Raw genomic sequence first — 15,724 nt, 5'->3', positions numbered from 1 at the left:
GTGCACTCAAAATCAAATTCAAATTAATGTGCAAGGCTTCATAAAATGTTGAAATAAAGTCACCATTAAATTGACCAAAGTGAATATAATGTGCTGATTATCAATTCTACAATAAATAATACAAGATTTTTTTTGTTGCAATGTTTAAATTGCAAAGGAAAATCAAATATAATCACCATTGTATCAATTTCTGCCTGAAGATTAGTTTGCAACAGCATAAAATGTCACCCATTTGATTTTTGTTTGAAATGAGTTTACTTTATGATCAAGTTTACAACAATTTCTTAAGACTAGTTCTGGGGTCCAGCAAGCATCAATCAGTCTGAAGAAGGGTCTCGACCCGAAACGTCACCCATTCCTTCTCTCCCGAGATGGTGCCTGACCCGCTGAGTTACTCCAGCATTTTGTGTCTACCTACGAGTTTTAATTGTTTAGGTCAACACTTGTGTATTTCCTTTGTGGCATTTTTATAAATTATTGTGCCTTTTGTCCGTGGTGTGCGGTTTTATAAGCTGTATTTTGTTAAATTGTTCCTAATTACTCATTGCTTTACAGACGGCTTAATCTATTCTCACCTTTTGTTATCCTGACTGCATAGATAAGCTGAAGTTAATTTTCTGAATCCAAGTATTTTTGCCCATTTTTCATGTGAGGCCTTCTGTGTCTATTGGGTACATTTAAGAATCCGGAAACAGATCTTACTTGGTGTTCATTGGTTCTGAAAAGAGAGTTGCGAATTTGTGGAATTCGCTGCCACAGAGGGCAGTGGAGACCAAATCACTAGATGAATTTAAGAGGGAGTTAGATAGAGCACTAGGGGCGAGTGGAATCAAGGGATATGGGGAGAAGTTGGGCACAGGTTATTGATTGTGGATGATCAGCCATGATCACAATGAATGGTGGTGCTGACTGGAAGGGCCGAATAGCCTCCTCCTGCTCCTATTTTCTATGTTATCACCAGAGCCTTTCATTAAATACCCATTGTTTCCTCAATGTTATCCAATTTTTAGTAAGCTTGGTAATTTGTCAATTTCATCACTAACTGCATTCTTGGCACATCTTAAAAAAGCACTTTGCTGCAATCTAAACATTATCATCACAAAGTCTCTGGTGTCAACCAGCTCTATTAGTTCCTGCCTAGATTTTTTTTCAAATGTGATTTGAATTTTTTCAAATGTGATTTTGTAACTTACTCAGTTGTTCCTTGAGTCAAACTAAGGTTGCCAACTGTCCTGTATTAGCCGGGACATTCCCTATTTTGGGCTAAATTGGCTTGTCCCGTACGGGACTGCTCATGTCCTGTTTTAAGCCCGGGAGGTGCTGTAGGCCCGGATGCTGTAGGACTGTGTAGTGGGAAAAAAACTGCAGATGCTGGTTAAAATCTGTGTCTACCTTCCGGGCAGGTCCGGACAATGTAGGTCTGGCTAGTGTAGGTCCGGAGGCCTGGCGGCCGCCTAACGGAGATTGTGTTGCAACCTGCCTCCCGGCCCGGGTGGCTGCCATTGGTGGAGCGGGAGCACGTGGCCGCTTGCTGGGTGAGGTCACCTTGTCCCTTATTTGGGAGTGAGATAGTTGGCACCCCTAAGTCAAGCAGAACTTATCTCTTTTAAAACGTGTCTGGTTTTAGTGATCGTTTCATTCCTTCCTCTTGGAAATTCGGCCTTGCCCTGTGATATTGTTCACAGCCTTCTTGCAAACTGTGAAATTCCGCTGATGTATTTGGGCTGCTGAATATCATGACATATCTCTGGAAGCTTTAAGAACCCCAGCTATTATTTAAAATCTCAACTTGTTGCAAACATTTTTTTTTAAATTGCTATTTTGGCCTTAATCTATTCCTCCTCAACGTGCCAGGGAAGATGGACCATTTTCTTTTATTCTTTAATTTGTTTAGATGACTGCCAGAAGAAAATTGTACAGACAGCGTTGTTTAAAATCTTCATTAGATTTGTTTCAATTCTGTTTTCAGGTTACGACTTCATGAGGAAAAGATTATAAAGGATCGGCGATATCATCTTCGAACTTATCCAAACTGTTTTGTTGCAAAAGAATTGGTTGATTGGCTTTTAGATCATAAAGATGCGACAGACAGAGAAACTGCAATTAAGTTGGTACAGAAACTATTAGACCATGGTGTCATCCATCATGGTAAGCTCACAAATGTTTAAACCTATTAAAAGGAGTGTTTTCATTCTGTTTCAGTTACTTTTACCAAACAGATGGTGAGGTGTACAGTTGTGAATAACAAACTTAGCCCTTTATTCGAATTCCCCCGTCACCCTTTGTTTCCTGGGACTTTCACCAGTCAAGTAATGTGATCCCAACATACCATGAGAGACCATCTTTCTGCAGCTGCCAAGTGACAGGTGTGCAGCCTCAAATTAAAAAAAACTGATGGGCTCATGAGTTTGTATGCTCAGAACTTCTTGGTATCCTTGCTGATGTCATCTCCAGTCGGGCATTAACGCCACATTACTCACTATGCAAAATTGTTCTGAACATTTTAACTCGATTTTTATCTCTCACAGATTATATGTGTCATTGTTATTGTCCTAAAAACATTTTCCTCTGCTTGCATCTGCATTTCTAATTGATCCATCCAAGCCACGTGACAACCTAGACATTTGTTTGTTCATTAATTATGACACAGCGTTGTGGATGAGGAAAATATACTTCTTCGCCTCATCCTCAACCTCCTTCCCCTCTCCACTGCCCCTTAGACAAGCGCATGACTGCAGAGACTTGTATTTAGGAGCAACACTGTCTCGACATTGAGATCCCATCAAAATGCTGCGACATTGGAACTCGATACAGAATTTTCAAATTGTGTACAGCATAACCTTTGTCACTCGCACAGCCAAAACGGTACACCATAGCGCTACAATTGTTGCACCACCATACTCACCATTATCCTGGCCATATATTAAAACCACTCATTCAAATTGAAGCTATATTTTTAAAGCTAAAGAGATTTTAAAGTCTAAAATTTTCCTTTCTAACCCATTTCATCAGCGTGTGACGTCACAATGGGTCCCGTGCACCTGTGAGAGGAGCTCGCGCCCCTCCCCCCCCGCTATTCAGCGTGTGACATCACAATGGGTCCCGTGCGCCTGTGAGAGGAGCTCGTGCCCCCCCCCGCTATTCAGCGTGTGACGTCACAATGGGTCCCGTGCGCCTGTGAGAGGAGCTCGCGCCCCCCCTCCCCGCTATTCAGCGTGTGACGTCACAATGCAATGCGACCCGCACGTCTTCAACAGATCAGCTCGCTCCCCCCCCCGGGGACCTTTAATTAATGTGCCCCCCCCCCGGGACCTTTAATTAATGTGCCCCCCCCGGACCTTTAATTAATGTGCTCCCCCCCCCCCCCCCCCGGTACCTTTAATTAATGCGCTCCTCTCCCCCCCCCCCCCCCCCCCTGGCATGCCTCGCTCCTGCCATTCCTCAGATCGGGCCGCGCTGACCGCTGGGAGGTGGAGTCGCCTCCCCCGTTCCGAGAGGGGAGGGCACCCGCCCGACTGACGGCAGTGCTGAGGGGGATGGAGTGGGGCAGGAGGAGGTGGGATGGAGTGGGTGAGGGGGGGGGGATGGAGTGGGTGAGGGGGGGGGGTGGAGTGGGTGAGGGGGGGGGATGGAGTGGGTGAGGGGGGGAGGAGGGGGGATGGGGATGGACTGGGTGAGGGGGAGGGGAGGGGGGATGGGGATGGACTGGGTGAGGGGGAGGGGAGGAGGGGGGATGGGGATGGACTGGGTGAGGGGGGAGGGGAGGAGGGGGAATGGACTGGGTGAGGGGGGGGATGGGGATGGACTGGGTGAGGGGGGGGATGGGGATGGACTGGGTGAGGGGGGGGGATGGAGTGGGTGAGGGGGGGGATGAGGGGTGATGGAGTGGGTGAGGGGGGGAGGAGGGGGGGATGGGGATGGACTGGGTGAGGGGGAGGGATGGGGGGATGGGGATGGACTGGGTGAGGGGGGGGGAGGAGGGGGAATGGACTGGGTGAGGGGGGGGGAGGAGGGGGGATGGGGATGGACTGGGTGAGGGGGAGGGGAGGAGGGGGAATGGACTGGGTGAGGGGGGGGAGGAGGGGGGATGGGGATGGACTGGGTGAAGGGGGGGGTGGAGTGGGTGAGGGGGGGGAGGAGGGGTGATGGGGATGGACTGGGTGAGGGGGGGGAGGGGGGATGGGAATGGACTGGGTGAGGGGGGGAGGAGGGGGGATGAAGTGGGTGAGGGGGGAGCACACTCCATTCCCCCCTCAATCCCCCTTAAAACTCCCCCCTTATCCTCTTAACTTAAATTGGTTTCAGGTTTTTGTAAGACACCCACTCCATCCACACCCCCTCAACCCCACTTATCATCCCCCGCCACAACCCCCCTTAACCCCCCTTATCCTCCCCTCACCCACTCCATCCCCCTCAGCCCCCTTATCCACCCTCCACTCACCCAATTGATCCCCCCTGAGCCCCCTTTAAAACTCCCCCAAACCTCCACTGCATTGGTCTAACACCCTCCCCTTACTCAGGCACTCCATTCCCACCTCAACCCCCCCTCACTCAGGCACTCCATTCCCACCTCAACCCCCCCCTCACTCAGGCACTCCATTCCCACCTCAACCCCCCCTCACTCAGGCACTCCATTCCCACCTCAAACCCCCCTCACTCAGGCACCATTCCCACCACACCCCCCCCCCCTTAAAACTCCCCCAAACCTCTCCTGCATTAACTGAAATTGTGTTTAGGATTTTTCTTCAGAGCCCCACTCACGCACTCCATTCCCCCCTTAATCCCCCTTAAAACTCCCCCAAACCTGTGCTGCATTAACTTAAGTTGGTTTCAGGTTTTTTTTTAAGAGCCCCACTCACCCACTCCATCCACACCCCCTCAACTCCACATCATTCCCCCCCACAACCCACCTCATCCCCCCCACAACCCACCTCATCCCCCCCACAACCCACCTCATCCCCCCTTATCCTCTTCTCACCCACTCCATCCCCCCAGCCCCCTTATCCCCTCCCCCTCTCTCCCCACCCTCCATTCACCCAATTCATCCCCCCTGAACTCCCCCAAACCTCTACTGCATTGGTCTAACACTCAGCCACTCCACCCCCCTGCGTCCCGGGTGGGGGCAGGGGAGGGGCGAGTGGGGGTGGCTAGGGGGGAAGGGGTGGGTCAGTAGGGGGAGGAGGGGGGATAAGGGGTATTGAGTGGGGGGTTGAGGGTGCTACAATACAAGAGAGGCTTTGGGTCCAGGCCTTACTCAATCATACCCTCTCCCCTTCCCTGTCCCCCCTCTATGAGGAACGGGCCCAACCGGTCCACTTGGTCTAGTAACCTCTATTTTTCAGCCTGTCATTTTATGGTATCAGGTCAGAATAACCTCTGACAATCTACTTTACCTATCTTGCCAATACTCCAATTGTCTTGCATTATAAACTTGTTCTTTAAATTTGTCTTTTACTAAGTATTGTCAACAGAATGAAGGGGATGATGCAAAGATTGGCAACTTTATACATGAAATATAGTTCGTGTCCCCCTAAGGCACATTTCACTATTGTCAACAAACATGCTTTGTTGAAATTGGTGAAGATAGTTAGCAGGATAATCCCAGTTTTCATTCACCTGCTACAAGGGAGTTTATGTTGAGTTAGGTTTAGGTTTTTTTCTTATACATGGACTGAGGTACTGTGAAAAGCTTTGTTTTGCATGTTATCCAAACAGATTGGATACACCATACACAGATACAATCAGTTCAAAAGGGGAAGATACAAGGTGCTGAATACAGTTCTCAGAATTGGTGCGCATTTGTTCCATAGACAAAGTCCAGTGTCCTCAAAGGGGTAGAGGTGAATCAAACAGTACCCTTGCTTATGGAAGGACCATTCAGAATCCTGATAATGAGGGAAGAGGCTGTTCCATGGTTCTTGTTACTCCAACCATCTTGTGCAAGTGTAAAGTATTTGAAATTCAACACGTTGAAGAAGATGGTGTAAGAAAATAACTGCAGATGCTGGTACAAATCAAAGGTATTTATTCGCAAAATGCTGGAGTAACTCAGCAGGTCAGACAGCCTCACAGGAGAGAAGGAATGGGTGATGTTTCAGTTGACGTTGTATAAATTATCCCATTTGTCATTTATCTGCCATTTCGGATGAGAAATATAATCTAGTTTTGGTTAGTTTGAAAGTAGAGCAACTGCAAGTATGATAGAAGTAATTTTCTGTAAATTATTGCTTGCATGTTATGTTGAACCTGCAGTAAACCATTCCTGTAATGCCCTGACTGTGATGGCTCATTCTGACTTCTCAAAGTACCTTAAAAAAATCTTGTCCTGTGTTTCCTTTTTAGTTTGTGATGAACATAAGGAATTTAAGGATGCCAAACTTTTCTACCGATTCAGAAAAGATGATGGCACTTTCCCATTGGATAGCGAAGTGAAAGTTTTCACAAGGGGCCAAAGGATATATGAAAAGTAGGTGGATTCTATTTGTCTTAAGATGATGAGATATACCATGCAGGATTGACAGTACAGGTCCAGGTGTTGAACTGTTTTTAAAACATGTGTGAAACCCTAGAATTAGTACGTAAATGCTGCATACGAATGCATTAGAGATGACGGCTGGATTTTTTGTTTGCATAAATGGAGCTATCACAGAGAGAGAGACAGAGAGAGAGAGAGAGAGAGAGAGAGAGAGAGAGAGAGAGAGAGAGAGAGAGAGAGAGAGAGAGAGAGAGAGAGAGAGAGAGAGAGAGAGAGAGAGAGAGAGAGAGAGAGAGAGAGAGAGAGAGAGAGAGAGAGAGAGAGAGAGAGAGAGAATGCGAGGGAGAGAGAGAGAGAGAGAATGCGAGGGAGAGAGAGAGAGAGAGAATGCGAGGGAGAGAGAGAGAGAGAGAATGCGAGGGAGAGAGAGAGAGAGAGAATGCGAGGGAGAGAGAGAGAGAGAGAGAGAGAATGCGAGGGAGAGAGAGAGAGAGAATGCGAGGGAGAGAGAGAGAGAGAGAATGCGAGGGAGAGAGAGAGGATGATTTGGGAGAGAGATATGCAAGGATGATTTGGTGAAATAAATCATAATCCATACCACTGGGTTGTAAGCTGCACAAGCAAAATATGAGGTGTTGTTCCTCCAATTTGTATTTGGCCGCATTCTGAATAGTAGAGGAGACCCAGAACAGAAAGGTCAGTGTGGGAATATGAAGGGTTAGTTAAAAGGTTTAGCAACCAGGAGATCCCCTGGGCCAAAGCAGACTGAGTGAAGGTGTAATGGCAGTTTCTATACCATCTCAAAGTCCAACCTTGATAGCCATTACTTCTCGGGGGTGGAATGGAGGTATAGCTTACACACACACCACACTCTGAGATAACAAAGCCAATCTCTGTGGCTACGCTGGCCTCCTCAGATATAGACACTCCCCATTACGTATCAAATCACACCCACAAGCATGCAAAAAAGACAGAAAGTAGAAATATTAAACATAGCCATAATACAATGACAGTCACTAATTTAAGCGTAAATGGCTCCTACACACCGGCCCCTAATTGTTCTACATATGTAACGAAGCAATTACCAATAGATATGAAAAGGAGCTATAAAAGCTTAATATATATCAAAAACAAAAGTAATATGCATTATGTGATGGCATTCAAACTTCTTTAGCGATTCTTCAATCTTCTCCTTCACCTTCTAGAAGCAGACATATCTTGGTTGTCGGTCTTACCAAGATGTTGTCCTTAGTCTGAAGTCGTACAGTAGGCACTAAACCTTTAACGTCTGGCTGGATCTCCAGTATCCTGCCCATCAACCAAGAACCTCGTGGTTCAGTAGAATCAACCACCAAAACGATATCATCTGGAATAACATTTCTTCTTACTCTCAACCATCGTTGATGTTCTTGAATTCTTGTGTCCACCGTTTCCAAAAAAGGTCTGCTATATATTGTACCTGTTTCCATCTGTGTCTAATATACAAATCTTTCTTCACAAAGAGCCCAGATGGTAACATTGGCTTGGTTTTCAAGAGAAGAATATGATTTGATCTAAGTGCTTCCAGGTCACTCAGATCATCAGAACTCTTGGTAATGGGTCGGTCATTCAAAATTGCTTCTATTTCACAAAATTATGTTTACAATCCTTCATCATCCAGAACTTGTTGTTTAAGAACAAAGCGCAGCACATTGCGAATCAATCGTTCCCAAACACTGCCGTGATGGGATCTCGCTGGGGGATTAAAGTTCCATCATATCCCTTGCTGAAGCATATCATTCTGGATCTTGTTCTGATTCAAGCCTTTAAGCGCTTCTCTCAACTCTCTTTCCGCTCCAACAAAATTCGTACCATTATCTGATCTTAATGATAAAACTTGACTTTGTCGACAAATAAATCTTCGTAACACATGAATACAGGAGTCTGTGTCAAGTGTAGATGCAATTTCCATGCAAGTGAAGATTACACCATACCTTTTCACCAGACTTCGTCCTCTCTTGACCTCTACAGGACCGAAATAATCAACTCCTACTTCTGTAAATGGAGGATTATCAGGTTGAATCCTTTCCAGGGGCAAGACTGCCATTTTCTGTTCTCCAACTCTTCCTCGCTGACGTTTGCACACAACGCAATTCTTTATAACCTTTCTTGCAGCGGAGTTAGCTTTGACAATCCAGTATTTTTTACGAAGTTTCGACAACATGTGATTTCTTCTCCATATGTCATAACAGCAATGTTGAAATATGAAAGTCCTTCGAGAGAATAATAGGATGCTTAGCTTCTTCAGGCATCGCTAGTTTATTTAGGTGACCACCTACTCTCAGAAGTCCTTTATCCAGTATCGGGTCAAGCCTGTACTTCTTTTAACACCATGCTCACCAGCTTGTAATGTTGATAGCTCTTCCTTGTATCCTTGCCTTTGACAGAAAGAGATAACTGCATTTTCTGCCTTAAAAAGATCATCCAGACATAAACACTGTCCCTGGTATGATGCCTTAAAGACTTGCATCTCTTTGTCAACCTTTTCTTTCAGCTTGCCAGGATCCGTTTCAAAGCTACCCATAGCAGCACGAGTTTCCTTTCTCTTACAAGTCCACTGCAAGAGCATTGTCTTTACTTTAAGAAACCAAGCTACCACAGCCTTCAACTTATTCCATGATGAGAAATGGGTAATTATATAGTTTGTTGAATCCAATGGATCCTTGATAATGGCGTTCACTGAGATGTCTTGCTTCATCTCCGGATCATTAGCAGAGATTTCAGTTTCCAGGTTAAACTTGGCCATTCTCGGTCTGGTTTACAGAGAAACTGGCCCATTGATCCATCTTAAGAAGCAGTCTGCTGTTAATCCTCAAGAGGCTTCATCCGCAGGATTTTGCTGGGTATTAACATACTTCCACTGTGATACATTAGGAGCATCCCTTACAAAAGAGATCCTGTTTGCTACAAATGTTAGGAAGCGTTTGTTTTCATTGTTGATGTACTTAAACACTGTCATGCTATCAGTCCAGAAGGTAGATTCCTCCAGCTTAAGCTGCAGTTCTTTTTGCAGCAATATGTCAATTCTGACAGCTAGGACTGCGGCTGCAAGCTCCATTCTGGGAATCGTCATTTGTTTCAATGGTGCCACTCTGGCCTTTCCCATTAAGGATGCAGCATGCACTTCATTGCTGAGATGCTGCCTGACCTGCTGAGTTACTCCAGCATTTTGTGAATAAATGCACTTCATTGCTATCATTTTCCAGTCTTAGATATGAAACAGTACCATTACCACTTTCACTTGCGTCTGAAAAGTGATGCAGCTGTGCATATTTGATTCGACCAAAGTCTGTAGGCTTCATACCCTGGTCCACTCTGAACTCCGAGATCTTGTCAAGATCTATGAACCAATCTGTCCATCGCTGAGAGAAGATTTGCGTTATACTCTCATCCCATCCAAGTTCTTCTTACAGAGTTCCTGCAAAATTAACTTGACTGGTAGTGTAAATGGTGCAAGAAATCCCAAAGTGTCGTAAACAGAACCAATCATGACCAATCAGAATGCCCCGTCTTGTACATGGTCGCTCCTGAATCGAGATTCTGAACTTGAACACATCCGTTTCAATGCACCAGTGCAATCCCAATGCTCTCTCCATGGCCAGATTGCCTTTGTCCAAATTCAACTCCCGGGTCTCCTTGGCTCTGTTATCTAGTGGAATGGTTTCCAACACAGCACGGCTGTTGCTGATCCATTTCGATAGTTGCAGAGGGAAGTCAGATGTTTTACCATTTGGAATACTTCCTGTTCCGTGGACATGGATTTTAAACAATCGTCCACATAGAAATGTGTAAGAAAATAACTGCAGATGCTGGTACAAATCGAAGGTAATTATTCACAAGATGCTGGAGTAACTCAGCAGGTCAGGCAGCATCTCAGGAGGGAAGGAATGGGTGACGTTTCGGGTCGAGACCCTTCTTCAGACTGAATTCTTCAGTCCACATAGAAATTGCTCTTTACTGTGTTTGTCACTTCTTCTGAAAAGTGAGGTTTATTGTCCTCGGCGGTTTTCCTCAATGCGAAGTTTGCACAACTTGGTGATGACACTGCTCCAAAGCGATGTACCTTCATCCGGTATTCAATGAGATCTTCTTGTGCGTCACCATCTGGCCACCACAGAAATCGCAAGTAGTCGACATGCTTTTCCGATTCCTTGACCTGATGAAACATCGCCTTGATATCCACCATCAAAGCCACCGGCTCTTGTCTGAATCTGATGAGAACTCCGATGAGTGATTTCGATAAAGTCTGGAGCCTGCAGCAATTGACAGTTAAGTGATTTACCCTTGAAAACCGCAGCACAGTCGAAGACCATTCTTAATGTTCCTTTTTTTTGAATGATACATCCCATGGTGTGGGATATACCAAAGCTCTCCATCATTTCGATTCACCTGGTCTTCTGGCACCCTTTCGGCATAACCATTGTCAATCATCTCTGTGAGGAAAGATGTATATTCATCATGAAATTTCATATTCTTGCCAAACTTGCGTTTCTGATTCTGAATGCATTGTTCTGCAATGCAACGGTTTTTCGGCAGACTAACACTTTCTTGTTTGAAAGGTAAGTCTAGGCAATAGTGTCCTGCTATCTTTACTGAGTGATTGATAATTTCCAATTTTTTTTACTTCTCTGGACATTTCTTCTGATTCCTTGCTGGTTCTTTCATTGAAGTGGTGATTATATTGCTTGGTCAACAACTCCTCTAGATTTACAATAGATATTTGATTGACGGCAGCAGCAGTATAGGTATTTCTTTTCCTGCCTTTATTGTTCCTTCTCAATGAGCCATAGATAACCCATCCGAGTCTGGTTCTCACAGCAAACAGTCCATCTCCTTGACTGGTAACAACCTTTCTAGGTTCTAATGCCTTCAAAGCATTCGTTCCGATAAGTAGGTCGATATCAGAATTTATTTTAGGTATCTTGACATCTTTCAAGTAAGGCCATTTTTTCAAGTCTTTTTGCTTAGCGTAGGTTTGACATTAACCGTCAAATTTGGATGAGAGATGAGAGACGGGCATAGTCTCATGTGTAAACACATCAGATATTTGTATAAAATTGTCTTCCTCCAGACTAGATATTTCCATACTTGTGATATGATAACTATCGTAGCATTTCTGACCATTCATGGTGTTCAAGAGAAGCATAATCTTTTCTCCTGTGATGTCCAGCCTTCTCATCAAGCTTTCTGTGCATAAGGTAGCTGAACTTCCACTGTCCAAAAATGCGTATGTTTGCAACACTGTATTCCCCTTGTTGTTCCTTACCTGTACTGGTAGGATGGAGAAAATACAGGTTTCTACCCCAGCCCCAATATGCGCATTTATCTGAGGTGAGGCAACAATATCACTCGTAGCTGGTTTCTCCTTTTGTTCCATTTGCTCCGGCTTCTCGTCCGTATTCCTCTGTTCAATGTGAAGTAATTCAGGATGATCTTGTTTGCATATATTATGTTATCTGGTTCCTGCAGTCTTTAACCATGTGTCCTTTCTTCAGACATCCATAACATATAACAACTACAGCATGGAAACAGGCCTGTCCGGCCCTACCAGTCCACGCCGACCATTCTCCCTGACCTAGTCTCATCTACCTGCACTCAGACCATAACCCTCCAATCCCCTCCTATCCATATACCTATCCAATTTACTCTTAAATAATAAAATCGAGCCAGCCTCCACCACTTCCACCGGAAGCCCATTCCATACAGCCACAACCCTCTGAGTAAAGAAGTTCCCCCTCATGTTACCCCTAAACCTTTGTCCCTCAATTCTGAAGCTATGTCCCCTTGTTGGAATCTTCCCCACTCTCAAAGGGAAAAGCCTACCCACGTCAACTCTGTCCGTCCCTCTCAAAATTTTAAAAACCTCTATCAAGTACCCCCTCAACCTTCTACGCTCCAAAGAATAAAGACCCAACCTGTTCAACCTCTCTCTGTAGCCTAAGTGCTGAAACCCAGGCAACATTCTAGTAAATCTCCTCCGTACCCTCTCCATTTTGTCGACATCCTTCCTATAATTTGGCGACCAGAACTGTACACCATACTCCAGATTTGGCCTCACCAATGCCCTGTACAATTTCAACATTACATCCCAACTTCTATACTCGATGCTCTGATTTATAAAGGCAAGCATACCAAACGCCTTCTTCACCACCCTATCCACATGAGATTCCACCTTCAGGGAACAATGCACAGTTATTCCCAGATCCCTCTGTTCCACTGCATTCCTCAATTCCCTACCATTTACCCTGTACGTCCTATTTTGATTTGTCCTACCAAAATGCAGCACCTCACACTTATCAGCATTAAACTCCATCTGCCATCTTTCAGCCCACCCTTCCAAAAGGCCCAAGTCTCTCTGTAGACTTTGAAAATCTACCTCACTATCAACTACTCCACCTATCTTGAAGGTTCTCCTTCAAGAAGTCAATCTTATCTTTATATTCCTTCTTCTTGGATTTTCGACACCATCTTATAGTGTGATCAACATCATTACATGCAAAACAAAACCCTTGGAGCTTAATGGTAGATGCATCTCTTTTCATTCCGTCCTTCATTTCTACGGGTATTACGGCAGCAGCAAAACTGCTTTCCTTAGGTCCTGATCTTCCCTTTGTTTTAGTAAAGTTAGAGCCTTTGACAGTTGTTGGTTTAGGATCTTGAATATTCCCATAGCATAGGTTTGACATTAACTGTACTTCTCTTTCCATGAAATTCACCAGGTCAGGAAGCATGGCCTCTCTATCGTCAACCTCCTGTATCAGGCCTGTTTTATCTCTCCACTTTTCTCTCAGCCTATAGGGCAGTTTTAGAATGATAGCCTTCATATTACTAACGACATTCATTTCTTCCATGTGGTTGTTATTTCTCATTGAATTACAACAACCCCTAAGAAATATTGCAAACTCATGCAAAGCCTTCACATCTTCCGCCTTGATAACTGACCAAGCAAAGGCCTTTTTCATGTATGCGTTAGCAATCTTCTGTTTGTTACCAAAATGCTCTTTAAGCAACTCTCTTGACGTTCGATAGCCCTCATCCACAGGCAAATGTTGACAACTTTTAACAAGCTGGTTCGAATATCCACTTGTGTATTGCTCCTGAAATCGTAAGTGATCTCTGTAACTTGTAGTTTTCATTTCTACTCCTTCTTCAAACACTTCTATGAAAGCTTCATATTGTAAAAGATCACCATCATATTTAGGGATTTCCATTGGGGGTAAGGTGGAAGAAAGATTTTGTTGAATAATGAGCTCGCTGATTCTCATTTGATTCCTCACTAATTCATAGAATTCATTTTGAGATCCCTGGCTTAGTGCAGATCGATCCGGGTAAATTTTGTCACGAGTCCCATGATCAGTTGTTTGTCTCTGGCTGGGTGCAGGTAGCTGATGAACAGGCCTCTGAGAAGAGTACTGGGTTGGTTCGAGCCTTAACAGACATCCCAAAGGTTGGTTGCTTTGATCTAGCACCCGGTTGCTTTGGTGAAGTTTTGTCGCCCATCCACTTACTTAGTGCCAGTTCTGTGTCTCGAGACCAGACTGGCTCTGGCTGTGGGTTGACTTTAGCTGTTGTTTCCAGCTTAGCAGCTCCTTCTTGGACTAAGGAACTCTTCTTCTGAGATACTCTCGAGCCCCAATTTGATCTTTGGCCTTCCAGTATGTCCCTCCTTGCCCCAGCAGCTGCCAGCTTTGTGGTTGTTTCCAACCATTCCATCTACCTCTTCAGCTGTTCTGCCTGTCTCGTCAGCTGTTCATCTCGTTCCTCAGCCTCCCTCTTCAGCTGTTCTGCACATCTTCTCAGCTGTTCTTGTTCCTCAATCTCATATTTTTTTCTCCAAGGTGGCAGCTTCTAGCGAGAGAGCAGCCATCTCAGCTTCAGCTTCCAATTGAGCAGAGACCCTCGTAGTTGAACTGGCTACAGAACCAGATTTATGTCTTGATCTTTGCGTTGAAACGTTTGAGACACTATCCTGAGGTGTAATTTCTTCTCCCACTTCAACACCTTGTTGCATCGCACCTTCTACTATAGAGTGTAATGTTTTTCCAACTTTTTGTGTCTATCTTTGTTGAAATTTGAGTTGTCTGCAAATTCAGTGGATGGTGAAGCAATGGTTGTGGTGGGTTTGGAAGGGCTTTTCTTAGCCCACCCTTCCATGAGCAGTATTAGATATGTGCAGTTGAGTCAGCTTAGTGATGCCATAAATGCACGCAAGTTAACTCCTGCAATCTAATGGCACCTTCCGAAGATGACATTTGTTAGACTTTGGAGTGCTCTGGCAACAGCGGGGAAGTGACAGGATAATGTTGGGATACTGTGCTTCCCTCTAACAGCTCTGAGCTGGATGTCAGTCTACTGTGTTGTAAAGGCACAGGAAGATGCACTGGTTCATTGGAGGAAGAAGTCTGTTAAGCGGACCACGGTGAACATGTGAAATAATCATAGCTGTATGGTGTTAGTGCTGGAGGAAGCACATTAATGATCTCTGAAGATCAGTAAATCTAATGATGAACCTTCCCCGTATTCTAAGCTGACCCTCCCGCCAACATTGTAAATCTTCTCTGCTCAATTCACATAAATGTAATCCCATTCCTTTATGTCAATGTACTGACTCATCCCCATCTCTCCAATTTCCACTGACATTTATCTTTTGCAATATGATGCCTCAACCTCACTTTCAACAAAACCCCTCATTGTGTCAATGCCCACATGCTGTTGCTAACATAGAACATAGAAAATAGGTGCAGGTGGAGGCCATTCGGCCCCTCGAGCCAGCACCGCCATTCATTGTGATCATGGCTGATCATCCACAATCAGTAACCCGTGCCTGCCTTCTTTGGTTTGCTGTCACACCTCGCTCGGTCAGCTCTTCCTCTTCTTGCAGAAGAAGGGACCACAGAACATTAGAGGGAACAAAGGTTAGGAGCATCTCTCCATCTCACTATTTACACTTGTGCTGATGGTGCTAGTGCAGTTTTAGAAACATAGACAATAGGTGCAGGAGGAGGTCATTTGGCCCCTCGAACCAGCAAGGCCATTCATTGTGATCATGGCTGATCATCCGCAATCAGTACCCCATTCTTGGCTTCTCCCCATATCCCTTGATTCCGTTCGTCCCAAGAGCTAAATCTAACACTTTCTTGAGAACCACATTGTTGGGAGTGCTCGTCTGCTCACCTGAAGAAGAGGGAACTGTAGCTACTGAGTGATGGG

At 45.0% G+C, this 15,724-nt stretch overlaps 1 protein-coding gene across 1 annotated transcript in view; it reads left to right on the top strand.

Moving 5' to 3' along the window:
* Positions 1–15,724, top strand: part of deptor (DEP domain containing MTOR-interacting protein) — a 190,803-nt gene that overhangs the window by 19,627 nt on the left and 155,452 nt on the right. Inside the window, exons 3-4 of the mRNA XM_078397116.1 lie at positions 1,970–2,148; positions 6,343–6,466. Of these exons, the coding sequence (XP_078253242.1) occupies positions 1,970–2,148; positions 6,343–6,466 (303 nt within the window). The remainder of the gene's footprint in view (positions 1–1,969; positions 2,149–6,342; positions 6,467–15,724) is intronic.

The sequence above is a fragment of the Rhinoraja longicauda genome, chromosome 4, assembly GCF_053455715.1.
Source record: "Rhinoraja longicauda isolate Sanriku21f chromosome 4, sRhiLon1.1, whole genome shotgun sequence".
Taxonomy (NCBI): domain Eukaryota; kingdom Metazoa; phylum Chordata; class Chondrichthyes; order Rajiformes; family Arhynchobatidae; genus Rhinoraja; species Rhinoraja longicauda.
Note: the sequence above shows the minus strand (reverse complement) of the source record. Positions and strands in the feature narration are given on the sequence as shown.